We start from the raw sequence: 27,536 nt of genomic DNA, 5'->3' as shown, positions 1-27,536 counted from the left end.
GCCTGGTACGCAGCTGCTGCTGAAATAGGACAAAAACAGCAGCCATAGTCACTAAAGGAACCTCCCAGGGGCACTGCCCTGACCATGATGTCATTTTGCACGCGGGCAGGTGGGGAAGAAAGGTCAGAAGGTCTGCCCTGTTCGTTCAGACCCCTGTGTTGAGGTCCTCCTGAGTGCCGGCCTCTGCTGAACAAAACAGCTCGAGTCCTGCCCTCGGAAAGCTGCTGTTTCTGATGAGGAGACAGATAATAAACCGACGTGTGAAGTCAGGTCCTAGGAGCTCTGGAGGAAAATAACTGCAGGATAAGGGAGCTGAGGATGGGCCTGAGAAGGTCACTATGTGAAGTGGATATTGGAGCAGAGGCCTGGAGCCTGAGGCTGGGGCCATGGGGCTGGCTGGGGAAGCCCGTTCCAGGCAGAGGGAACCGCACATAGGAGGACACAGAGGCAAGAGCTGTCGGACACAGTGAAGGAAAGACAGGAAAGTCAGTGGTGGAGGCAAGAGAGAAATGGGTGGATGAACTGGAACGAGGAGCCGGGGAGGGAGCCGGTGGGACTGTCTGCCTCAGCGGCTGCGATGAGCAGCTTTGTGTTGGGGCCTTTGACAGCCCCTCTGCCTGTCTCCAGCTCCGCGCCGTGGCCCCTGGACGTCTGGACCAGTGTCCAGCCTCAGCCCTGCTGCCCCTCCACTTCCCGGCCTTCATCCTGGACCTCCGGGCTTCGGCAGACAGACAGGTTCCCTGTCTTCAGCGGACAGACAGACGTTTCCACTTCTAAAGAGGAAATGAGGGTTTTCTGAATAAAGTAAAGATCAACTTGTAAAGCCTTTTCTAAAAGTACATTTTTCTGGAGGAATCCTTAGGGAAACTCCGGACGGGTTCTCGAGTGTTCTAGCCAGGTTGGATGAGCACAGCGGCCAAGGCCAGATCTCACCCGATGTCCTGTGAAACTCACTGATTCTGTCTCCTCCCTCCCTGTGCCCATATGCACTGATGCTGTGGATGAAAAAGGAGTGCGACTTCCTAAACACGGCACTCCCAGACACTGGGGTATCCCCCCAGCAACCGAGCACCGCCCAAGCTATTATTTACTCAATATATTTCCTGAAGGAGACCCACTTTGCAAGCTTCTTGCTTTTTCTGAGCAACAGTATGCATGATATCATAGTTTAGTATTGCAGTTATATTTTTTCCAGTTATTTAAAACCGTTTTTAAAAAGGCAGGTAGCAGACAAAGCTCCACTTTGAAGTTTTTCCTGTTTGAACTTAGAAATTGCGACCGGCCCTTGGGATTTATCTCAGGCTTGCCAACAGCTTCGCTAAGGCGATGACAAACTTTAATATTCATGCCAAACACCAAAAGCTGTTCTTTGGTTTTTATAATATTGACTAAAGAAAGGGGCTTAGCCCTAGGCAGGAAAAGAGTTTAGAAAGAAGACAAAAGTGAAAACAAGCAAACCACAGAAGTTTCGATACATCTGAGGTGAAGTGCAATTTCTGAATTATCACCATCTTCTGTGCTAACTGCGATTTAATGGTGATTGAAACCAGTTTCACAGCATGTATTTTACTTGTGGTGAAATCATTTAACCACAAGAGAGTCTATTTTTCTATAGGAAAACACAAAAGAGAAAAGCCATCATTTTTGTGGTGCAGAGCCACGCACAGCCAGACCTCCCTGACTTTCAGTTTCTTTCATGACTCAGCTGACAGGCTGTTTCTTGCTGCGTGCAGCGAGTTGTAAATTCAGTTTTCTCGTGAGCACTCCGGAGGCTGTCCTCAAATAAACAAAGGGGTTTCTAAGTGATTTGGTGTGTTAGATTTCTCTCTGGTTAAAAACAAATTCCCTTGAATGCACTTAATGCTTCAGAACGGTAAACGTCAAAATGGTTGATGGTAAACTTCATATTATGCAAATTTTACTGTAATTTTTAAAATGTTATGGTGGTAGTTTTATGTAATAGGTATTTTACCACAGTAAGTAATATCGTGGGTCCACTACGCTTCAATAAAAAGATTTCCAAGTAAGACTCATGTTTCTCAGTGTATATTTTTCCTTCTCAAAAAGGATGTTTTTAAAAGATATTTTTGTATATTTTATTTTTTTTAATTTTATCTATTGAAGTACAGTTGATATATAGTATTGTGTTGGTTTCAGGTGTACAACACAGTGATTCAGCTAGTTTTTTTCTGATTATATTTCATTATATGTTATTGTAAGATATTGAGTATAATCCCCTGTGCTATACAGTAAGTCCTTGTTTATCTGTTGTATATAGCACTTTGATCCTAACTTATCCCTCCCTCCTTCCTTCTCCCCTTTGGTAATCTCTAGGTCCACTCATGTTTCTGCAAGTGTTTCGTTCTTTTTTATGGCTGAGTAATATTCACCTGTGAATAAATATCGCATCTTCTTAAGCCAGTTATCTGTTGATGGGGACTTGGGTTGTTGCCATGTCTTGGCTATTGTCAGTGGTGCTGCTGTGAACTCTGGGGTGCCTGTATCTTTTTGAATCAGAGTTTTCTCCAGATATACGTCCAGGAGTGGGATCACTGGAACACGTGGTAGCTCTATTTTCAGTGTTTTAAGGACCCTCCATACTGTTTTCCATTGTGGCTGCAGCAATCTACATTCCCTCCAGCAGTGTAGGAGGGTTCGCTTTTCTCCACTCCCTCTTCGGCATTTATTTGTAGACTTTCTAATGATGGCCATTCTGACTGGTGTGAGGTGATAGCACGTTGTAGTTGACTTGACTTCTCAAATAGTTAGCAGTGTTTGGCCTCTTTCCATGTGCCTCTTGGCCATCTGTATGTCTTCTTTAGGAAAATGTCCAGTTAGATTTTCTGCTCCTTTTTTGATTGGGTTGTTTATTTTTTCAATATTGAGTATATGAGCTGTCTATATGTTTTGAATAGTAACCTCTATTGATCGCATCTTTTGCAAATATTTTCTCCCAATCCATAGGTTGTCTTTTCACTTTGTTGATGGTTTCCATTACTGCACAGATGCGTATAAATTTGATTAGGTCCCATTTGTTTATTTTTGTTTTTATTTCTTATGCCTTGGGAGACTCAGTTAAGAAAATATTGCTATGATTTATGTCAGAGAATGTTTTGCCTGTGTTCTCTTGTAGGACTTCTATGGTATTGTGTCTTATATTTGGGCTTCCCAGGTGGCACTAGTGGTGAAAAAAAAACCAAAACTCACCTGCTGATGCAGGAGATGTAAAAGACACAGGTTCAGTCCCTGGGTTGGGAAGATTCCCTGGAGGAGGGCATGACAACCCACTCCAGTGTTCTTGCCTGGAGAATCCCATGGACAGAGGAGCCTGGTGGGCTACAGTCTGTGGGGTCACAAAGTCAAGACATGACTGAATCGACTTAGCATGCACATATATCTTATATTTTGGTCTTTAAACCATTTTGAGTTTATTTTTGTGTGTTGTTTGAGGAAGTTTTCTAACTTCATTGATTTAGATTAGCTGTCCAGCTTTCCCAACACCACTTGGTGAAGAGACTGTCTCTTCTCCGTTGTATAGTCTTGCCTCCTTTGTCATAGATGACTGGAAGTGTGGGTGTTTATTTCTGGGCTCTGTATTCTGTTCCACTGATCTGTATGTCTGTTTTGTGCTCTTGTCATGCTATTTTTATTTACTGTAGCTCTGTAGTATAGTGTGAAGTTTGGGAGGTATTTTGTCTCCATCTTTGTCATTTTTCCTCAGGATTGCTTTGAAAATTCTGGGTCTTTTGCAGTTCCATATAAACTTTAGGATTATCTGTTCTAGTTTTGTGCAAAATGTCATGGGTCTTTTGATAGGGATTACATTAAATCTGCAGATTGCTTTGGGTAGTATGGCTATTTTAACAATATTTACCCTTCCAATCCAAGAACATGGGATATTTTTCCATTGTTTTGAATCATTTTTAATTTCCTTTATCAGTGTTTTATAGTTCCCAGTGTAAAGGTCTTATTCCTACGAGTTTTTTTGTTTTGTTTTGTTTTTTTCTTGTTTGACATGATTTTAAAATCACATTTAAATTTCTTTGTTAGTCTAAAGAAATGCAACAGGTTTCTGTATATTAATGTTGTATCCTGCTACCTTGCTGAATTCATTTATTAGTTCTAGTATATTTTGTGTGGAGACTTTAGGGTTCTCTATAGAGAGTATCCAGTCATCTGCAAATAGTGGCAGTTTTACCTCTTCCCTTCCAAGTTTTTCTTTGTCTTTTACTTCTGTTTCTTGTCTGATTGCCATAGTTATGACTTCCAATACTATGTTGAATAGAAGTGGCAAGAGTGAGCATTTTTGCCTTGTTCTATGGGAAGTTTTCAGCTGTTCACCATTGATGATGATGTTTGGCTGTGGGTTTGTTGTAAATGGCCTTCATTATATTGAGATATGTTCCCTCTAAACACATATTGATGAGAGTTTGGCTCTTTTACATTCTTTTTCTGCATCTGTGGAGATAACCATGTGGCTTTTGTCTTTTCTTTTGTTGATGTAGTGCACCTCATTGATTGATTTCAGTATGTAGAATCATTCTTGTGACCGTGGGATGAATCCAACTTGATCATGGTATAGGATCCTTCTTATGTGTTGTTGGATTCAGTTTACAAATATTTTGTTGAGGAGTTTTGCATCTATATTGTTCAGAGATATTGGCCTGTAAATTTCTTTTTCATAGTGTCTTTGCCTGGTTTGGTGTAGGGTGATGTTGGCTTCATAGAATGACTTTGGGAGTGTTCCCTCCTCTTCAGTCTTTTGGAAGAGTTTGAGATGGATTGTTATGAATTCTTCTTTGTGTGTGTGGTAGAATTCCCCAGTAAAGCCATTTGGTCCTGGACTTTCGTTTGCAAGAAGTTGTTTTTGGTTTTGTTTTATTTTTTAATTAGATTCTATTTCACTTCTAGTAACTGGTCTATTCAAATTAACTGTTTCTTCCTGACTCAGCTTTAGCAGACTGTATTCTTCCAGAAATGTGTCCATTTTCTCTGGGTTGTCTACCTTGTTGGCATATAATTGTTCATAGTTTTCTCTTATGATTTTTTTTATTATTTCTGTGGTATCAGTTGTTATCCTCCCATTTCTAATTTTGTTTACTTGAGTTCTTTCTCTCTTTCTTTTTCGTGAGCCTGGCTAGAGGTTTGTTAAATTTGTTTATCTTTAAAAACAAAACAAAATAGTTGTTGGTTTTATTGATCTGTTCTATTGTTTTTGAACCCTATTTTATTTATCTCCTCTCTGATCTTTATTATTTCCTTCTTTTTGTTGACTTTGGATTTTGTTTGTCCTTTTTGTAATTCTTTTAGGTGGTAAGTTAGGCTGTTTGAGATTTTTTTCTTGTTTCTTGAGGAAGGCCTGTATTTCTATGAACTTCCCTCTTAGAACTGCTTTTCCTGCATTCCATAGATTATGTAAGTTTGTGTTTTCATTTTGGAGCTTTCTATTCTCTTCCATTCATCTATATGCCCATTTTTGTGCCCACACTGTACGAAGCACCTGCCTCATTGCAGGAAACTCCCAGAGTTCCTCACGAGTGTTTGTTTTTGTTTTGTTAACAGAAGAAAGAATCAGTGAAGAAAACACAAGATGAAGAAATAAAACAAATAGATGAAGAGAGAACCAAGCAGATTTATAAAAACTGGAAAGAAGATTCAGAGTGGCAGGCCTCTTGTAAGTACCCAGAGGCCTCTATGACAGTGACACTAAACCAGCTTGTTCACTTAATAATATAACAATCTGGGAAACACTTAGAATGATTGTTCAGAGATATTTTTAACACTAAATTATTACTCAAAGGCTATGGGCCACCTTTTGAATTGCAGAAAGGTTCTCAGCTCATCTTTGTACCAGCAACATTATGAGATATCTAAATGATGGAATGGTATTTAGCTATGAAAAATGTTTTGGAAGAGTGTTTAATGTCCTTGGAATATATTTATATCTTTTTAACTTGGAGAGGAAAAATGATTATAAAAATAGCATGAAAAGCATCCCTATTTTAAAATGTCTAAGTATATGAGGGGAAAGACGTGGAAGGTTAACATATTAACATTAGTTTTCTTGGAGAGGCAGGATTCAACGTTACTTGTTGGACTTCTTGTTTTTGTGTATTTTTCTCAGCTTTCAACAGTGAGCACATCTAAACTTTGTAATCAGAAGACAGGGAGAGCAGGCAGTCTTGTCCGCACCCTTGCCACACCTGTGGTTGAACCCTGCTTCGTTCTGAGTTAGCACTGCCCAGAGATGGTCCTCCTGGGGGAGAGGCCGGTGCAGATGAAGGCAGAGCAGGGGGTGTACGAGGCTGATGCTGGGAGGATTCGGGTGTGAAGCAGGATTAGGGCTTCCATCTGTCTCGGACAAGGAAGCCCTAACTGCCCAGTCATCCCTCGAGGCAGCAGGAGGAGCCAGGGATGGGCATGTTCGCAGAATGTTGGGAATTCCTTTACAACAAACACCATTAAAATGACAGTTTTTGTGAAATGAAAATGTTCACCAGATCCCATCACTTCTGTGCAGTGAACTCTTAGTGTAGTGGAAGATTTTAGGCATTTCTATGAAGTCAGACATAACAGATTCTGACCAATAATGCCTGAAATGCAGATAAATACCCATAATGCTTATTCTTACATCCTGCATTCAAGTCCTTGATGTTCGGTTCCTGGAATAAAAACCGCCAAACCATCAGCCCCTTGTGTTACAAAGCAATCATAAAAGGCTGCTTTGGGATGCGTTCACGCACCCACAGAGGCTGTGACTGGCTGTGTAAGAATCATTTCCTTCTTCGGTCTGGGAGACAGAATCACTCGTGGTTCAGCCACGCGGACTCTGAGCCTCGCTGCCTACCCTCCCGGTCTTTGGCCACGAGCCACTGAGGAGCCCCTGATGGTTTGGGGGGTGGGGTATCATCCTGAGACCCCGCTGACCCGACCCTCGCTCGGGCTGAGGCTCCTCTCCGCCTTGGCTGCTGCAGGAAGCTCTCGGGCACGGGGCTCCCCTTCCCCCCCCACCCCGCCCCCGCCCCGGCCTCCTCTCCCACCCCCCCGGTCTCCCTCTCAGCGAACCCCGCGGAAGGAGAGGGCAGGCGCCGGGCCCTGACCCCTGAGGGCCGTGCCCTGTCCCCAGAGCCGCTCTGCCCCGCGTCTGCGGCGCTGGCTCAGCTCACCGTCTCCGAGGGCTGCCGGGGCCTGTCTCGAACCCCGCTGTCTCTCCTAGTGCGAAAATCCAAAGCTGCTGATGAGAAGCGGCGCTCCCTGGCCAAGCAGGCCCGGGAGGACTACAAGCGGCTGTCGCAGAGGGGGAGGAGCGGCAAGGGACAGCAGGGCCCCCCGGGCGGCCCCCAGAAACCCAGGAGGCCCCCGCTCCCGCCCAAGCCTCAGTTCCTGAGCCCAGCAGGACAGCCACACACACCTCTCAGGTGAGACGCCTAAGTAATTAAAGGTAAGTGGCGTGGCCGCTTAGGGGACAGAGGCTGCAGGTGCCATTGAGTCCGGCCCCAGCTCCCAGCCTGCGATGCTGAGACACCAGGGCAGGCCTGCATCCCTCCTCGCCTGTAAAATGCCCACTGTGGGTACCACGCACATGCCCAGTAACTTCGTGAAGATACCTAGAGAGGTTAGCGACTTCGCATGCCCCCAGCACCTCCCCGGTGACAGCCCGCGAGTGGAGGGGGACCATTGAGGGGTCGTCACAGTGGAAACCTGGGCTTGCTGGCCTTCACATCACCAGCAGAACTCCCTTTCCCACCGATCAGATTTGATGACAATTTTCATTCCGGGGTGGCCTTTCCTGGTGGCTCCGCAGGTAAAGAATCTGCCTGCCAGTGCAGGAGAGGCAAGAGATGCAGGTTCAATCCCTGGGTCAGAAAGATCCCCTGGAGCAGGAAATGGCAACCCACTCCAGTGTTCTTCTCCGGAATATTCCATGGACAGAGGAGCCTGGAGGGCTACAGTCCACTGGGTCGCAAAGAGTCAGACACGACTGAACACATGCACTCATTCTGGGATATACAGCTAAGTGCATAGGTTGAGAATTTGGAAATGTTTCTTTTTTAAATGAAGACTTTATTTGATGATGACGATACCCTAGGTTTGGGCGTATTAGGCAGAACAACTTGTTTTGGAAGCCCCGTAATGAAAAATACAGTGGTACCACAGCAGAAACTCCCATACCTTATGTTTTTTTTTTTAATTTATTTATTTTAATTGGAGGCTAATTACTTTACAATATTGTGGTGGTTTTTGCCATATATTCACATGACCTTATGTTAACTGATTATAAAATTATTTTCTCCCAGTTATTGCTATTCTATGATTTGGTACGTAGAAAGATGATATTTAAAATAACTGAGAGAAATCACACATTGATTTAATGAAATACAACTGTCTAAAGCCTTGTCGTCTCTGACATAAAAACTAAAAACCCTTCTCTGTTAGGAGTATGGAAAAATAAAGAACAAAGCTCTCCCTTTGTATGAGGTCAGTGGTTATCTTCAGGGTTTTTTCCTAATGGGAGTTATGACCTCAGAGGATGCAGAGGGTGGACGTTTCCTCTACTGTGATTATTTCTTTACTCAGTTGAAAGGTTCCATCTGGGGACTTGCAGGCCAGCACGAAATGACCATGTTCTACAGAATGGCTGTTTGGGGAATTAGTTTTTGCCAATGGATAACAAAACAAGGAAGGCCCACAGTGCTGTGACCAGGCGCAGAGCGTGAACTCCTGCCCAGGCCCTCCCACGCCCGAGCCTGTCACCGTCTCGGGCCCGGGTCCCTGCGGGCTGGGTGCTCCTCCAGGCTCCTCCGAGGGTGGGAACATGCCTTCATATGTCTGCACCCAGGGTGTTTTTAGAGCACAGCCCATGCGACTGACGGCAAAGAAGGTGCCCTTTCGCGAGGGTTTTAAGATGATGTTTTAAGCTCAGTTAGCTCATTTTTTCCAACTTAAGCCACTTGCATGGAGTGCTTTTTGTGAGGTGGCCAGACTGGATAGTGTCAGGGCTGGGATTTCAAACATTGATGACTGAGGTCAGCTAGGAGCCAGCCCAGGGCAGAACAGACACAGACTGTCCGTGGAGTTTCCGCTTGATCGCCAAAGATTTCCTGAAGAAAGAACCTAATCTGAAGGTTGGGAGGAGAAATTATCTCGTGCGTGCAGTGTCCGCTCCCCCGGAAGGTCAAGAATTATAGGCTGTTTTCTCCAACCGCATGTTCCTCTGTATTTGCATGTACATCACGTGTGTATATGTACAAGCTGACGTGTATGTCACATGTAACCCCTGGTAGCATGTGTTACCATTAAGACGTATAAAGAACATAAGTTAATTTACATGGTATCCAGTAGCTCATTCAGGCTCATCGTTTTTACATTGAATTCTGCTCAGAATTAGTGGACCTGGGACTTGGAAATACATTTACTACTAATACACTGCAGCGTTGCTTTTTATAATGGAAATTGACTTAGGTCCCAGAACTTCAGTTCTGCTGCTGATTTTTATTTCAAAACCACGCTGCTGCCTGTATCTTTCTTAACCAACTTTCAAACACTCTTCTTTCTTTTACTTTCCATTTCTGAGACTGCTAAAAAGCAGAACTTTTGAAAGTGTGTCAGAGAAGGAAGCAAGTCAGGGAGGTTAGTGGAAACAGGAAGAAGAGGAAATTGAATGATGAAAGTGTTGGGGAAGTTTATTCTATGGCATTTGGTTTCTTCTGCTTGCAAGCACTTGCTCTCCAGGAAAAATATGGGGTGAGGGGGCAGAATATTTCACTTTTTAGTGCTCTTTTCTCAATTTTTAATTAGGAGTTAATGGAGCTTCTCACTCATATCAAAAATGAACTAAATACTGTGGTGTTAACGCATACCCATGAGTAGTCTACAGGACTGGCAGGGCAGATCCATTCCCCACCCTGTTCCCTGACTTGGAGGAGCCCTGTGAGGGCTGTGTGCAGGGCCGCACCCCACGAGCTCAGCCGTGTGATCTTCAGACGTGTGTTGTATTTGTGTGTGTGCGCGCACGTGAATTTTGAAAGCATTATTTTCAAATCGGGTGGCTCTAACTTGCAAACCTTTTATGAATGTCAGGAATGAGAGAGTGACGAGGCCGGCGTCCAGCCCAGCCCAGGAGGACATCAGGCGCTGGTTCCGGGAGGAGCAGCTTCCTCTGCGGGCCGGCTACCTGGCGGACTCGGACAGCATCGCCCCCTGGTTCCACGGTGAGTGCGCGGCGCCGACCCTGGCGGCGGGTGAACCAGCGGGAGGGCAGGATAAAGGCTCCCTTGCGCTTGAGCCGCCCCAGAGAGGCTCAGATACTGTTCTCAGAAAGTGGATTTCCCCAGCTTTCTCAGGGAGCGGCTGGCTCCCGCCGAGCGGCCTTGGTGGCTGCCAGTGCAGGTTGGTTGATCACCCCAGATGGACACCGTGGGGCGATCAGCAAGGCATTGCCCCCCGGGCACCTGCGCAGGGCACTCGGTTGTGACCCCCGCAGATGGCAGCACCGTCAGCCCACACCCCCCCCCAACCAGGGAGGGGCCACCAGATGTGGTCGGAAGGGCAGAGGCGGCGTGACCTTCAGCAGATCACATTCTCTCTCATTGTTGTTTAGTCGCTAAGTTGTATCCGACTCTTTGCGACCCCATGGACTGCAGCACGCCAGGCCTCCCTGTCCATCACCAACTCCCAGAGCTTGCTCAAACTCATGTCCATCAAGTCAGTGATGCCATCGAACCATCTCATCCTCTGTCGTCCCCTTCTCCTCCTGCCCTCAATCTTTCCCAGCATCAGGGTCTTTTCCAGTGAGTCAGTTCTTCGCATCAAGTGACCAAAGTATTGGAGCTTCAATTTCAGCATCAGTCCTTCCAATGAATATTCAGGGCTGATTTCCTTTAGGCTTTGGTTCTCTGTAGTGAATCCATTTATCTGAGCCTCATTTTCCTCATGCATTAAATGAAGGGGTTGAGCACTGTGACCTTTAATTAAAAGTTCTGTGGTTTTGATCCCTGCAGTTAAGGCTGCAAGGTGGGCTTGTTGGAGGCTAAGCAGAGGTCAGCTCATAAAGCATGTCTTCATTCGATGCTCGAAACGGGGCTCATTCAAACCATCTATTTACCCAGGACCCACCTCACTGACATCTCAGTTTCTTGGATTTCAAGAACAGGCAGTGACTTTCTGCTTCTGCAAGCTCTGTGGTTGGGTTGGATTATCATTGGCTTTCTGGACAACAAAAGCATTAAGACAGAAATCACGTCCTCTCACAGAGAACACTTGTCCTAACGGGTGTCTTGGTTTGAGTTGTATTTAAGGCTACTCTATTTTCAGTAGGATCATCTCACATAGAAAAAGAGCCACAAAAATAAGTTCCCAAACCCATAGGATGGCAAACTCCTCTGAAAAAGAACCAAGTTGTCTGTGGCAGGCTCTCTGCGAAGGGGCTGCTTTTACAGGTGCAGGAGAACCATCTAGTTTTCCCTGAAAATGCAGGTTCTCTGATGGCTGAGGTTTAGTAACTCCATGCCCAGAGGAGCCCCTCTGTCTCCCAGGACGAGGTCATAAGCCTCCTTCCCCTTTCTGCTCTCCTCAGAAGATACTGGGGGAGGTAGTGACAATGGTGTCAAAAGATAAACAGAAAGAACATGGTCAGTGACGCGTCTGTCGTGCTCACCTCCACCATCTCGCATTGCCTGTTTTTTCCTTTTTAAGATAAGCTGTGAGGAAACTGGCCTCTCTGTAGCCTCTATGTCATTGGGCAGAAGATGCTGCTGTCCCTGGTTCCAAGGGTGCTAGCTTTTTTAACTGCAGGGACTGTGAAATTCAAAGTTCTGATGTTATTAAAAATCCTGACACTTTAATAGGCAGTTCTACTTGAAACAGTTGCTGTGAGCTAGGAAGACACAGTTGGGCTAAAAATTTAGTTGAAGCTTTGGTTGAAATATAAGACTCTTAGATTTTACCTGTCATTTATTAATTGCTATTGTTAATGATTTATTTTCATTTATATAATTATTTATCATAGTCGTATCAGTCGTGTCCAACTCTTTGTGACCCTATGGACTGTAGCCCAGCAGGCTCCTCTGTCCACGGCATTCTCCAGGCAAGAATACTGGAGTGGGTGGCCATGCCCTCCTCCAGGGGATCTTCCAGACCCAGGGATTGAACCGCGTCTCTTACATTTCCTGCATTGGCAGACGGGTTCTTTACCACTAGCTCTGCCTAGGAAGTCTATTGTAAGCAAAGTAAATAATATGATATAGTGATGTAATAGTAAATACACAGCCATGTAGTCAGTGTAAATTATTATCTTTGGTTTTAAGAAGGAAAAAAATTTGCATTTCTATGATAAAGAGAAGAGGGACCACAGCTTATCTTTTTGAAACATAACTGTTTACTAGGAAACATGTTTTGAAATAACAGGATGGCAATTCTCTTGGTTTGCCGTCTTCCTTTCATTGGCTCACACCTCGTGAATCACCCTTCATAAGTTACTGTTTTGGCCACCTAATTTCCCCCCGATGGAGTCTGTACTTCACCTCTTTCTCTAAATTAGCTTTGAATAAGAATGGGGATGGGAAGGCAGGGACCAGGGAAGTGAGGGCAGCTGGGCCTCTGGCTTGTGGGGTGGGCGGGGGCTGCATACCGTTGAGGATGAGGCAGGACCCCGGGGATGAGGCAGGACCCCAGAGGACCCCAGAGGATGAGGCAGGACCCCGGGGATGAGGCAGGACCCCAGAGGATGAGGCAGGACCCCGGGGATGAGGCAGGACCCCAGAGGATGAGGCAGGACCCCGGGGATGAGGCAGGACCCCAGAGGATGAGGCAGGACCCCGGGGATGAGGCAGGACCCCAGAGGATGAGGCAGGACCCCGGGGATGAGGCAGGACCCCAGAGGATGAGGCAGGACCCCGGGGATGAGGCAGGACCCCGGGGATGAGGCAGGACCCCAGAGGACCCCAGAGGATGCGGGAACGTAGGGGAGGGGGCAGGGCACTCGTCTGGGGTGTGATGACTTTGAAGGTTCTTTGGGGCCATTGTGTGAAATGGTCCATGGGGCAGCCAGTCTAATGGGTTGGAGCTGGAGATGATAGACTGGATTGTCAGCACGTAATTGGAAGTGTGGAGGGATGGGATTTTCCAGGGGTGAGCTGGGAGGGTGTGAGAGAGGAAGACAAGCTAAATCCTCCCTAGATTGGTGGGCTCCACCCCCACGAAACAGGAGCTGAGGGAGCGCCAGGCGGCACCCAGCAGGGTGGCAGAGAGGAACAGACGGACAGCTCCGATCCAGAGGCCGCCCGCCGCCAGCAGAGTCCGTCTTGCTCAGCAAAGATCAGTCTTTGAAGGCCTTCAACTGATGAGACGAGGCCCACCCACACCGTGGGGGGTCCTTCTCTCCTCGTTTGAACACGGTTTTTCTAATTATGAAATATTTTACACAAAAACAGTACAGGGGAAAACAAACCCAGTGCCAGTGATGTAACAAATATTATAGCTGCTCTCCAGATACAGGGAGTGTTAAAAGCCATATTTACTTTGTATCTATTTTTATTAGGAAATAAACCCTGAAAGACAGAATTAAGGCTCCTTTTTTTACTCTGTTTTGATGCTGTTTCCTCTCTCCTTCCCAAGGGATGAACCACTCTTCTGAAGCTGTCTTTCCCATCCATATTTACATTTTATTACATGTATGCGTGTGTGGGTACTTTGGTAGAATATATTTTAAAAATATAAAACACGGGTATGCATATGTTTCTACAAAACAGAATAATGTGTTTAACATTTAACATATAACATGGTATCATGTGGTAGACATTCTTCTGAAACATGCATTTTCTCTCAATATTATGTTAAGTGGGTTTTTCCTTGTTTATAAATGTAGACTAATCATTCCTTTTACTTGTAGTATAGTATTTTATGATATATTATTTATATATTTATAATACATATACTATAAAACACATAATCTTTTATTTGTGTTTAATGATGATATATATTTTATTACACACACACATATACACACATGTGTCAAACATCTCTTCTCCTACATTTAGTACAATTTTTTTTGCTATTATAGAAAATGACATATCTCCTTGAACACACTTGTGATCATTTCTTCAGAGTGTGTATTTTAGAAGTGAAATTGCTGGGAGGTAGGATATGAGCCTCTTTAATTATATTAAGTGTTGCCAGATGTCCTCCAAAGTGATTAAACAAACTTATACTCCCACCAGCTGTATTTGAGAGTTTGTTTTCCTCATACTTGACAGTTAATCTTACCAGTGGAACCACCTTATTTCAATTTGCATTGATTTGTTGTCAGTTTAGCTTTTCTGGGTTCCTAGATAGGTGGGTGTCTTCTTCTGTTAGTCCTTGTAATCATTTAACCATTCTTTCTGGTCAGTTCAATGCCCCAAGGCAGCACAGAGTTTTCTCAGCTCCTAACTTGGAAAGGTGGCTTTGCCGGTAGCTCAGACGGTAAAGAGTCTGCCTGCAATGCAGGAGACCAGGGTTCGATCCTTGAGTCAGGAAGATCCCTGGGAGAAGGGAATGGCAGCCCACTCCAGTATTCTTGCCTGGAGAATTCCATGGACAGAGGAGCCTCGCGGGCTGCAGTCTACGGGGTCACAAAGAGTTGGATGTGACTGAGTGACTAATACACACAGCTTGGAAAGGTAGTGTGATGCAGGCTTAGTACCAGACTCCCAGGACGGATCACTGGGTTTGAGTTGTGTTTTCTCCTCTGTGAATGGAGGGAATAATAGTATCTACACCACAGCGTTGTTTCTGAAGTAAGTCAGCTGACAGGTGAGAAGGCTTAGGTCCTGGTGCAGTGTTTCTGTTGTAACTGATCAGCGTAAGAGAAAGTTTACCCCTCGGGTCCCCTCTGCCCTTCTCCTCCTCATCAGCCTCACCCCGCCAGAAAGTGTTGTCTTCAGCAGCAGCACGTACAAGGAAGAGGCAGCACTGCAATAAAATAGATCTTAATTATTGCCTATGCTGTTTCCTCAAGTATTGACTTAGGGCCTGTCCTTGATAATAGCTTCCCTGGTGGCTCAGACGCTAAAGCATCTGCCTGCCATGTGGGAGACCCGGGTTCGACCCCTGGGTTGGAAAGGTCCTCTGGAGAAGGAAATGGCAACCCACTCCAGTACCCTTGCCTGGAAGATCCCATGGATGGAGGAGCCTGGTAAGCTACAGTCCATGAGGTCACAAAGAGTTGGACACAACTGAGCGACTTCACTTGTCTCTGATAAGTCCAGAACCCAGGAGGTCACCCCAGAAGGCAGCAATAATCTGGAAGGACCAAAGGAGAGCCACCCCGCAAACAGGGAGTGAAGTTGCTTGGAATCATCCCAGGCAGTTACGATTGCATGTGGGGTCAGCAGGGAGGGTGTGGAGAGACGGCAGTGCCTACTGGGGTTGCTGAACAGTGCTGTCTCCTATAGGCTTATAATCTGAGTGTTGTTGTCTGTTTGGTTTTGTTTCCTCAAGGACTGTCTTCTTCTCTGTCTGTCCTCACCCCTTACCTCCTCTCATGCGTCAGCGTTCAGGACTGCCTTGGTCATCAAATACGATTTGTGTTTTTATCCATTTCATTCTCCCGAGTAGCCACCCTGTTACAGCAACTTCCACCCTGGACTGTTTGTGCAGTTGGCGATAAGTGTCGAGGAGCCCTCTCGGCTAACTTAACACCCCGCTGAACACGGTCATTTCACTCATTCTGTCTCTTGTGATGGGTCTCCAAAGTAGGTAGGTATATAATTAACTGTACTCACTTCTTGAAGAAAGGGGCCGGGGAATAAGTAAAACTGAAGTTGGAAGGTCCATCCATCACCCCACAGACCCACTGCTTCACTCCATCCATCAGCATTTTCCTACTTCTGTGAAACATGCATCAGTGTCAGGAGCTTAGGAGCCAGCGGAGGCTGCTAGTGGGAGGATGGGGAAAAGGTGGAAGGAAATGTACAAGCACGTTTCTGATTTGGGAGATCTCTCATTTCTTCTGTTGTTGTTAGAGAATTCACATGCTCGCTTTATGCATCCATAGTTGATCATTATTCCTCTGAAATGTAATTTACACTTCCTTATCCAAATATGGACGTGATTAGACGGTTGATTAAATGTTTCCACCCGATTTATTTCTTTTGAACGTCTTTGCTGTTGTGGCATATGATCGAACCTGCCCTCCAAATGCTTTACATTTTTAATTAGCTTTGTAGTTTAAGCTACTTAAAAAGTAAATCCCATTAACATCTACAGGATACGAACACAGTTCATACTGCAACTATTTTGATTGCTTCCATTTTTGCTGTGCTGCGCTTATTCGCTCAGTTGAGTCCGACTCTTTGTGATCCCGTGGACTGTAGCCCGCCAGGCTCCTCTGTCCATGGGGATTCTCCAGGCAAGAATACTGGAGTGGGTAGCCATGCCCTCCTCCAGGGGATCTTCCCAACCCAGAGATCGAACCCAGGTCTCCCGCATTGCAGGCAGATTCTTTACCGACTCAGCCACCAGGGAAGCCCAGGAATACTAGGGTGGGTAGCCTATCCCTTCTCCAGGGGAGCCTCCTGACCCAGGAATCGAACCAAGGTCTCCTGCATTGAAGGTGGATTCTATACCAGCTGAGTTACCCTGGAAGCCCCTCCGTTTTTGCTACACCCTTCAAATTTTCATTCTCCAAGTAGGGGTAAATCCTGTCCATTTCTGTGGAGGCAGTTACTCTGTCTAACTTAGGTTCCCTAGAGAGAACTGTCCAGGGAGAGCCCTGGGTCTTTGTCCTCCCATTGTTACTGAGTCCAAGCTCATACTGCTCGCTGCATGACAAGCCAGTACATTAAGAGATGAAGTGTTGGGACAGGGAATAGTAACTTTCTTTGGAAAGCCAGAAGACCGAGAAGATGGTAGACAAATGTCCCATAGTAGCATCTTCCCTAGGAATTCAGGCTTCTTTTATACTAAAAGGGGAAGGAGGAATGGTTGGCTGATGCAAACTTCTTGGTGTTGGAATCCTTTGTTCTTGCAACTGTCTCTGTAGGTCACGTCATAATGTTCCTGTAAACCTCCAAAGAGGCAATTGTTATTCTCTGTTCTGCAACTTTTTATCTCCATGTGAATGAAAAAAGAGTTATACCCTTAAAAGGTCAGAGCCTGGAGAATGGGCTTCCTGTATATTTCAGGCTATGGGTAACATTCTTTTTAGAAAAGGCGCATAGCCCAGCATGACTCAGCATAGGCCACAGGGCACAAAAGTCAGGAAAAAGAAACCGATGCGATATGGGGTCAGTCTTGCTCTTCCCAGTTACTCGGCCGTGTGCCATCCAGACTCCGTCAGCACAGTCCTCCAGGGCTGAGTGTGTATACCTGAAGAGGTTGCATTGAGAAAGACTCACAGAAGCCTCCCAAGATTTCTTTCAGGTTAAAACCTTAATGAACCTGGACCCTGGCACCCTTAAGTGATGATCTGTCCTCTGGTCATTTTCCTGAGGCTTGGAGATTTCTTACTTGTGGGGCCAACAAAATTCTGCCCATCTCTCACAAAGGGATTTTCAAGCTTTGTCTTGACTTTTGCACAAATGACTGACTGGTGTGACTTTAGTCACCCTGATGGATCCACCCTGTCTCACTTACACCAGCGATTCATCTCCCTCATGGAGCGGGAGAGGCTGTGACTGGCAGCAGGAGGACCTGGGTGCCTGTGTGAGGCAGGGATGGGCACGGGAGGCCCTGACCTTGGGAGGGACCAGCAGAGCCTGAGCCGCGAGCCCGAGGAATCACCTCCGCTCAGCAGCAACGCTTCATCTGCACTGTGGCCTCAGGGCGCTTTGTCCACGTTACTCTCCGCAGTGGTCCTGTGGGCCTGCCTAGTCTTAGCTCGGTTCTGAAATAACTGAAGATGAAGATAAAGACGTGAAAGCTAGAGTACTCCTACAGGTTTGGGAAGTGCGGGCTTCTCTCCAGCGAATACTACACAATTGCCTGGGAGACCCTGACTTTTTTCAGACAGTACACCGTGCAGCAAACTTGCTGCAAAACTCTTAGTGTCTTTTCCCACTGATGTTGAGAGAGGAGTTCATGAACCTCAAAGCCCTCTCTTGGGTTTTTCAGATGCTGCCGTGGGGTCCTCGCCCTGACACTGCTGGCCATGGGGGTCACTGCCTGCCTGTGCTGGGAGCCCTACGCTCCCCATTTTTGATGCCCGGGGGGCTCCAGGCTTGTGGTTCCCGCCGAGTTTTTGGAGGGGCCTGAGAGGCGAGAGAGAGGGCAGCGGGTGGGTCCCACTAAGGAGAGCGGCTCTGCTTGGGGTTTTACTTGGGATACTTTACATGGATATTAAGTCCATGCTTTTGCTCTCACGCTTTCTTCGTTGTCACATGCCTGTGTCCTGGATTTCTGCTGTCGCAGAGCAGCCTGGACACTGCTCCTTGACGCTGGTGGGGGGCGGGAGGGGAGCCAGCTCGCTGGTGACAGGTGCGTCCCCCGGGCCACGCCGCCTGCACCCACCTCCCCGCCCCCACCAGCCGGCTGCATGGCCTCACAAGTCTCACGACTCCTGCACTTGCCTGTCATCTGTCGGATGCAGATAGTACATTACCTGCCTCCCAGGCTGGTCGGAAAACTCGGTGAGGTATAACATGCAATGTACTTAGAACCATGTGAGATGACTCGGTCACAGTTAGTAAGTGTTGGCCATGAAGGTGATGAAGTGAGAACAAATGATGTCATTTTAATCTTTCAATTACTAGGGAGACATTATGAATAATTATTTTAAGAGCTCTGACCATTTTCCCTCATCCCTAAGGTGCCTGAGAGGGACTTCCCTGGTGGCTCAGCTGGTAAAGAATCTGCCTGCAGTGCAGGAGACCCCAGTTTGATTCCTGGGTCAGGAAGGTCCCCTGGAGGAGGCACGGCATCCCACTCCAGTGTTCTCGCCTGGAGAATCCCATGGACAGAGGAGCCTGGCGGGCTGTAGTCCATGGGGTCGCAGAGCCAGACACGACTGAGCGACTAATACTTGCACTTCCAAGGTGCCCGAGCGCGCACGGGTACATGTCAGCATCGTGGTGCGTCTCCTTCTCTGCAGAGGACCAGGGCAGGACCCAGAGCGTCCCTGAACCTGCGTCCTGTACGTGCTGAAGGATCAGAGGGCAAGGCAGGGAGAGCTCTCTCCTGAGGGTGACTCGCCAGAGGTGACGTGTACACTCAGTCTGCAGGGCTCTGCTTGAAAACGCCACCGGCTTTTCTCTCGTCCACCAGTCCCGGGGCAGGTGGCAGTGCGGGGCTCCGAGGTCACCTTGAAGCAGAGCTGCGTTCCATCAGGAGCGTTGACTCGCTGCCGCGACCTCCCTGCACCACCGCCTGGGGCAGAGAACAGGAGACAGACGACAGGAGAGGGAGAGGCTGAGTCAGCGCCTGGGGCTCCACCGCCCCAGCAGACCCCCCGCGAGATCAGAGAGCCCCAAAGGCGCGGGCTGGGGCTTCTTTGTCCTCGGCCGCTGTCTCCGAGCTGAGGAGGGCCATAGGGGTCACAGTGCATCGTCCTCACATTCAGGGAATGCACTCGGGAATCACTGAAAAACACATCTACTTTAGGCTGCCCAGGTGGGAAATGAACACCTCTTTGTGAAATCAATCTCATTTTAAATCCTCAGCCAAGGCCAGGAAAGTTTCATGAGCCCGGTGGGTTGGGCTAAGCCAAGCCCTAGAGCAGGAGCCTGACACCACCACTAACTTGTCTTGAAGCCATGGGTGCCTACCTTTCTTTCTCAGCTTTCCCATCTGTAAAACGGCCCTCGCTTGCTCGCTGGCTTAGTCGCTCAGTCGTGTCTGACTCTTTGCACCCTCATAGACTGTAGCCTTCAGGCTCCTCTGTCCATGGGATTCTCCAGGCAAGGATACTGGAGTGGGTTGCCATTTCCTTCTCCAGGGGATCTTCCCAAACCAGGGATCGAACCCAGGTCTCCTGTGTTGCAGGCAGATTCTTTACCATCTGAGCCACCAGGGAAGCCCCCAAAATGGCCATGGTTCTGCTTATTCAAAAGCTGTTTGGGGAAGAAACACAGTGAGTAGGAGCCTCTGGAGCCCGACGAGCCTGCCAGGGGCAGGTAGTCTGGATGGGTGGGTGTGAGCTTGGCTTCTCTGGTCGGACCTTTGGTTCCGGCCAGCGCTCTAGGCCCAGCTCTGAGACGCGGGCCTTCCCCTCTGGGCTCAGTGGCCCGTGACAGCAGCTCGTCTCCAGGCCTCAGTGAGGCTTAGATGAGGGAAGGCAGTGCTGTTGTCCCTGAGTTCTCGTTCGTTTGGTTATTAAACACGGCTTTTCCAGGTGCCGGAAGCAGGTCACACAGGTGTGCGTGTGACTCAGGCCTGGGGGTACCTCGGAGAAACACGAGGGCACCCCTGGTCCCTGTTAAGAGCTGTCAGCCTGGTGGCAGTTGTTGCTAGAACTGGCCTGGAGAGGGACGTTTCTCACTTGACTGTGAGCGAGGTATGTGCTAGACCTTTCCTGGGTCTTCCAGGTGGCAGGTCCTGAGGGCTTGAAGATAGACTTTTAGACTCTGTGGGAGAAGGCGAGGGTGGGATGTTCAGAGAGAACAGCATTGAAACAAGTAGACTATCAAGGGTGAAACAGATCACCAGCCCAGGTTGGATGCATGAGACAAGTGCTCGGGCCTGGTGCACTGGGAAGACCCAGAGGGATGGGATGGAGAGGGAGATGGGAGAGGGGATCGGGATGGGGAACACATGTAAATCCACAGCTGATTCATGTCAATGTATGGCAAAAACCACTAGAATATTATAAAGTAATTAGCCTCCAACGAATAAAAATAAATGGAAAAAAAAAAACAACAACAAGGAACCTGGGTTGCCCTCTCGTTGCTCTCAAGGAGGCAGGGTGGGGAGAGACAGCAGGATGTGCCGGGGGCCCTCCCAGAGCTGTGGACCGTGCTGGCCGGGTGGAGAAGGGGCCAGGTGAGCCCTTGGAGAGGCCAGAGGGAGGCAGCCTGGGGGCGTCACGGCCTCAGCGGGGGCTGGAGGAAGGCCACTGTCTGTACTAGAACCAGTTTCTTAGCATCACGCCCCGGGCAGGAGTCCCCCGGTGATTAGCGTCTGATGCTGGACTTTGGTTTTGCATTCAAGAGCCCCCTTTGCAGGCAGACCAAGCTCGCCGCTTGGCCATGACCTCAGCTAGACTCCCTGGGAGGCCCCCACTTCCCTCAATGGCATCGTGAGAAATCGTACATCGCCCTGTGTCCTCAGATGCACCGAGAGCCCGTTCCCGTCAGGAACGCCGACCCTGCGGTGAAGCGTGGTCCCCGCGGCGCTCCCCTTCTGCACCTGCCGTGGGCGCCCCCGAGGGGAGAGGGGCCCCGCGCTGGTGTCTCTGGAGCCGAGGCAGAGCCAGGGTTTGTGCACGCTGAGGACAGCTACAGACCGGGGCTCTCGTGGACGGTCTGATTTGCAGCTACTCTATGACCTGACCTGAGGAGGAATTTGTCTCATTCTGGGTATAATCTTCCAGGATGGCTTTCGTTCTAGGAGTCGGACTTCATCGTGCTGAAATCCAGATATTATCAATGACAACATCTGTACTGTCTGTTGAAGTCACTTAGAATTTTGGAGTCAGCCTGTCAGGGAGGGAGATAGAAATCTTTCCAGGATGAAGTCACTGAGCAATCCCCCTGGTTTCAGAGAGCGTCAGACCCAGAGTCTGCAGGCCCCGGGCAGGCTGGTCACCGGTGGCCTGGGTTCAGTCTCCGATGCCCGCAGTGGGACCGGGTGTATTTAGAGGGTAGGACGGGCAGGAAGGAGCAGTCGCTGCGGGGACGCTCACCTGGGTATTAGTTGGGCGCCTGACGTGGACGCCTGCCAGCAACCCCAGGGGCTCCTCAGAGTCACAGCGCCTGCCGTGTCCAGCGCCTGTCTCATCAGGAAAGGGCAGGAAGGTGACTGCACCCGGCAGCCTGCGGGGCAGGGTCCTGGCAGAGCCGGGACGCCAGAGGAGAGGCTGCCAGCTTCTTCCCTCGCAGGCGCTTTTCCTGTCCATGAGGGGCTGGCCGCAGGCCCTGCCGTTGCCCTGTGTCGGCCTGGGGCTGAGCCCCCACACCCAGATGTGCAGGTTCGGGCCCTGCAGGGAAGACGGGGCTGGACGGGGCTCGGGGAGTGGATGATCTCTAATCCTCCCTTTTCAAAGGTCTACTTACAGAAAAGAACACAAGTGGTTTCATTTGACATTTTACTCTGGATCCTTAGGTTTAATTCTCAGTTAACTTTACTAACTTTAGTCTTGTCAGACGAAAGAGCTGTGATCATCCATTGCCTTTTCACCAGGAGGCGTTTTGGGTTTTTCCCTAATCGTGATACCGAGTGTCAGCACAGAAGAGGCGGGAGGTTCCGTCTGCTGACGTGGGAAACGCTGCTCCCTGGCCACAGCTCAGAGCAGCCCACCATTGTGCCAGCACCTGTCTGCACATTTCCTCTCTGCCTTATCACGTCCTGGGCTCACCTGAAAAATTGCAGATGAGGAGGAGCAAGAAGGGAAACCGGGAGCACGGGTCAAACCTCAGGAGTGTGGACTAACTGGGGGGAAAGGCTGGTCTTGAATTACTGTGAATTCATGAGGGTTCCAAACTATGCATGTGTATACATATGTGTGTAACACATGTGTATGTGTGTGTATATATGTATGAAGAGTGGCATCCTTTTGAATATCTGTGAAGACCCAAATAGATAGTATGCATATTTACACGTGGGGCTTCCCTGGTAGTTCAGCTGGTAAAAGGATCTACCTGCAATGCGGGAGACCTTGGCTCAATTCCTGGGTCAGGAAGATCCCCTGGAGAAGGGATAGGCTGCCCACTCCAGTATTCTTGGGTTTCCCTTGTGGCTCAGACAGTAAAGAATCCACCTGCAATGCAGGAGATCTGGGTTCCATCCCTGGGTGGGGAAGATCCCCTGGAGGAGGGCATGGCAGCCCACTCCAGTATTCTTGCCTGGAGAATCCCCACGGACAGAGGAGCCTGGCGGGCTACAGTCCATGGATTTGCAAAGAGTCGGACACGACTGAGTGACTAAGCACAGCACAGATACGCTCGTACGTGCATGTGCCTGCATCTCTTGCTTCATTCCTTTAGATGAAGGCTCATTTAGGGGTCGTCACAGCAGAGGACACTGTCGCTAACTCGCTGACACCTGGCCAGGGTGCCCGCCTTTGGCACTGGATCACTGTCTGTAGTCAGGCTGTTCTGTGCGCGGTGGGAGGTTTAGCAGCATCCCCGCCTCAATGCACGGGAGGAGACTAGAGCCAACCCCACCCCCCAGCCCCAGTGTCTGAGACATTTCCAGTGAGAACTCCTGCTCCAGATCTCGTAGGATCACTCCCAGCGTCCCCACAGTGTCCCAAGCAGTCAACTTGGGAGAGCTCACCCTCCCAGGATGACCATCAAGGGTCCTACCACTCAGAGGCCACACGAGGCCCGTGCAGTTGTCACTGGAGGTACACGTGGAAACGTGTTCTGAGGGGCGAACGTTCCATGCGTACTGCACGCGTGCCAAGCTGCTTCAGCGGTGCCCAACTCTTTGAGACCCTATAGACTGTAGCCCGGCAGGCTCCTCTGTCCATGGGGATTCTCCAGGCAAGAGTACTGGAGTGGGTTGCCATGCCCTCCTCCAGGGAATCTTCCCCACCCAGGGATCAAACTCAGGTCTCTTACGCCTCCTGCATTAGCAGGCGGGTTCTTTACCACTAGCACCACCCTGGGAAGCCCTACTTTTGTACTACACATTTGCTTACGGAACCCACCCCGGCCTAGGTACCAAATACCAGATGATGAACCATGCTCCTGCTCCTGGGAAGCCCAACGTGGACTCAGGGTTGCTCGGGTTGTTACTGGCTTTATCCACGCGGCTGTGTTTAGCAGAGGAGAGCTTTGGAGATGATGTGGCTGAAACCCCTGCCCTTCTTTCCCGCAGGAATCCTCACGGTAAACAGAGCGAACGAGCTTCTGAGCACCTGCGTGCCGGGCAGCTTTCTGATCCGGGTCAACGAGAAGATCAAGGGCTACGCCCTGTCCTACCAGTCCGAGGACGGCTGCAGACATTTCCTCATAGATGCCTCCTCGGACTCATACGGCTTCCTGGGCGTGGACCAGCAGCAGCACGCCAGCCTGGCCGAGCTGGTGGAGTACCATAAGGTGCGGCCCCGCACTCGTTTCATTCGCTCGGTGAGGGGTGTCCTGCAGCTGCTCTGACATCGAAAGGCAGTTCCACGGAAAACAGCTGAGACGAGCAGGGGGATCAGCCCCCCGCTTTGATAACTCCTCCCGACAATAGTGCTCAAGCTCAGTCGTGTCCGACTCTTTGCAACCCCATGGACTGTAGCCCTCCAGCCTCCTCTGTCCATGGAGTTTCCCAGGCAGCAATACTAGAGTGGGTTGACATTTCCTCTTCCGGGGGATCTTCCTGACCCTGGCAGCGAACCCTCATCTCCTGCATCTGCTGCATTAGCAGGCGAATTCTTTTAACCGCTGAGCCATGCAGGAAACCTTCCCGATAACAAGGATTGTTAATTGCGTTTCCTTTATCACTGAACCTGGTGATATCACTGAACCTCCTCATATACTCAGGGAGAACCCACTGGGGCAGAGAATGCAGGAGATGATGCAAAATCTGTGAACTCCGATCACATCTGAGAACACTTTTTAAGTATAGTTGATTTACAGTCTTGTGCTACTTACTGCTGTGCTGCAGAGTAATTCCGTTATACATGTACACACAGACATATTCTTTTGAAAAATACATTCTTTTCCACATGAGAACACCCTTAAGTGAGAGCACAAGCCCGGGAAGGAGGGAGACCACAGGGCAGCTTGTGGACAAGAAATCTCTCTTTCAGGGTTGCCTGAGCCAAGAAAGCTTAGTGTAAAGTGAGGGGAGACCAGAAGCTGCGTGCTCCGGCAAGGCAGGAAGGGCTTCTTACGAAAGTGTCTTGTAAATAAGACTCGGGAGCCTGGGCTGATGCCCGTGCCGCTCTCGGGGCGCCACAGCCTGACCTGTTACTGTCTCCCTCCCAGGAGGAGCCCATCACCTCCCTGGGGAAGGAGCGCCTTCTGTACCCCTGCGGTCAGCAGCAAGAGCCGCCCGACTACCTGGAGCTGTTTGAGTGATAGCCCTGCAGCCAGCAGACCCCGCGGCCGTGGACACATGTGAGAAGCCACCGCAAACTGACCCCAACCAAGTGAAAGGACCCTTGAGGTTCCCTAAAGATCGCTGCACGCAGGTTGGGGTTTCACGCCAGGAGGGAATCGCCTCCTCCACGTTGTACATGCCCCAGCAGTAAAGGGAGACGAACCCACACTTCCACAGCTCCTAACGTGAAGGCTGCGACACTCACGACGTGTGAAACAAACCAAGAAACTGGCACCTTGTAGGAATTAAGCGCGAGCGAAATAGCTTTGGTCGTGTCTGACTCTTTGTGACCCCATGGGCTGTAGCCCACCAGGCTCCTCTGTCCATGGGATTCTCCAGGCGAGAATACTGGAGTGGGTTGCCATGCCCTCCTCCAGGGGATCTTCCCCACCCAGGGAGCGAACCCGCATCTCTTACATCTTCGGCCTCAGCAGGCACGTTCTTTGCCACTAGCGCCACCTGGGAAGCTCATCGGAATCAAGGGACACCTCAAAGCCAGCCTCTCCCGCGGCCTCACGGGAAGATCTCAGGCTCCAGGGTGTAAGACACAGGGAACATGAGTTGGAGGTGGGGTGAGCTGAATGGGGAGTTTGAAGGTGTCGGAAGAGGGGCTTCACATGCACAGAAATACCCTGGACGAGGGCAGGAGGCAGGGGACCGATGTGAGTGGTTTCCCAGCTCTGGGGGAGTGGGCAGGGCTCCAGCCAGGACCACACCAAGAAGGAGAAGCCCCGCGCGTGACTGCTGTTGGCAGATGGACCAGGGCATTTGGGGGATCGCCTTGGACACCATGTGTCCTGGGATGAGACACCCCACCCCGCACCTGAACCTGACCTTATTTGGAAACAGGGTCTTTGAGGCTGAGGTCAGACCAGATGAGGGGGCGCCCAAAGCCGACAGCTGGCATTCTGACAAGGAGAGAGGGCTCTGGAAGCGGAGACACGCCGAGGCAGAGCCCCGAGTGAGAAGCTCGGGGACACGGGGGCCAGCAGGTTGGCTGGAGCCCCTCCTCCCCAGGACCCCGGGGACACCTCAGCTTCAGACTTCCAGCCTCCAGGACTATGACGGAATAAATGTCCTTTTTCTTAGACCACTGAGTTTATGGTAATTTATTACGGGAGAGCCCCAGGAAGCGAATGCAGACATTTACGTCGTCACAGATGCTGAGGGGCACGGTGTACCCGTGGTCACTGTTCAGCCTGCCCGCCTCCTAACGAAGGGAAAGGGGGAGATAACCTCCCCTGGCGATTCTGGCAGATGTACTGAGTCAGGAGTCTCCTGCCCCACCGACCCCACCCCAGCCTCCAGCGGCTCCTGGATGAGCCCCGGCGAGATCGTCCTGGGAGAGGGGGCCCTGACTGGTACTCCGGGCCTGACCCCTGTGGCAGCTGTCCTCCTAAAGGAAGCGTAGGGCTCTAGCGGTCTGTCCGTGAGGGTGTTGCTTGTGCCAAACACACCTTGCCTGTGTAAAGTGTAGTCGGAGAAGAGGGTGGGGTACCTGTATGTGTGTGAGCATGCATGGGTATATGTGGGCTTTAACGAGAAAGTTTTTAAACAGATTATTAAGTGCTTCTTAAAATGTTCCATGTGGTTTCTGTTGTCCGAGAGATCGTGTTTCAGTTATCTAAGAGATCGTGTCTCTCAGCTTTCATGTCTAATAGTAGTTTGGCAGTCATGACATTATAGAACTGCAGAGATACACAAGGGCCGGGGGTCAGAAACTTCTCTTCCCATCTCTTCCCACCACTAGCTGTATGAGCTTGGACAGGTCCCTCTACCTCTCTGAACCTCAGTTTTTCACTTCTAACAAAGCAAGGTGGGATAACCAGATCATTATTTATTTTTACCCAGCTCTGAAATCTCAGAGTTCTGAAATGAATAAAAAAATATCCTATAGTCACTAGTAATTATGAGGACAGATAAGATGTTGGCATCATCCTCTGCTGACAGTTGTTTTGGAGGAAGTAAGGAAGTCCTATCCAGAACCCACTACCCCGAGTGACATCCCGCTGGAGGAAGACTTGGGAAATAGAGGATGACTGACAGCGAACCTGCTGTCAGCAGGGGGAGCAGATTTGAGTTCTTCATAATCTCACCCTGTTGGTTATTAATACTCAGAACAAGAAACCGTCCCCTGTTTGATGATATGATGGCCAAAAGTAACAATTGATATTCTAAGGGGGAACATTTTACATAATTCAGCGATTGTTTACAACTCAGTGGGGTTGCAGAAACCTGAGTTCTCATCCCAGCTCTGCAGTTAGATTCTGTCTCCCAGTGTCTGAGCCCGGTTGTAGCTGAAGGCCAGGGTGTCCACTCCAGCCTGGTCTCACCCTCCCGTGGCCTCGGTCCAGCCAGCGCCCACACCT

The 27,536-nt window shown here is 49.2% G+C and overlaps 1 protein-coding gene across 6 annotated transcripts in view; it reads left to right on the top strand.

The window, feature by feature from the left end:
- SH2D4A (SH2 domain containing 4A) overlaps positions 1 to 26,450 on the top strand; it is a 63,752-nt gene extending 37,302 nt beyond the window's left edge. For all 6 annotated transcript variants that reach the window (XM_061134585.1, XM_061134588.1, XM_061134584.1 and 3 more), the window contains 5 exons: positions 5,563 to 5,674; positions 7,217 to 7,418; positions 10,081 to 10,211; positions 23,953 to 24,173; positions 25,053 to 26,450. In XM_061134585.1, coding sequence (XP_060990568.1) covers positions 5,563 to 5,674; positions 7,217 to 7,418; positions 10,081 to 10,211; positions 23,953 to 24,173; positions 25,053 to 25,145 — 759 coding nt within the window. In that variant the 3' untranslated portion in view covers positions 25,146 to 26,450. The remainder of the gene's footprint in view (positions 1 to 5,562; positions 5,675 to 7,216; positions 7,419 to 10,080; positions 10,212 to 23,952; positions 24,174 to 25,052) is intronic.
- The last annotated feature ends 1,086 nt before the right edge of the window (positions 26,451 to 27,536 follow it).

The sequence above is a fragment of the Dama dama genome, chromosome 32 (genome assembly GCF_033118175.1).
Source record: "Dama dama isolate Ldn47 chromosome 32, ASM3311817v1, whole genome shotgun sequence".
Lineage (NCBI taxonomy): Eukaryota > Metazoa > Chordata > Mammalia > Artiodactyla > Cervidae > Dama > Dama dama.
Note: the sequence above shows the minus strand (reverse complement) of the source record. Positions and strands in the feature narration are given on the sequence as shown.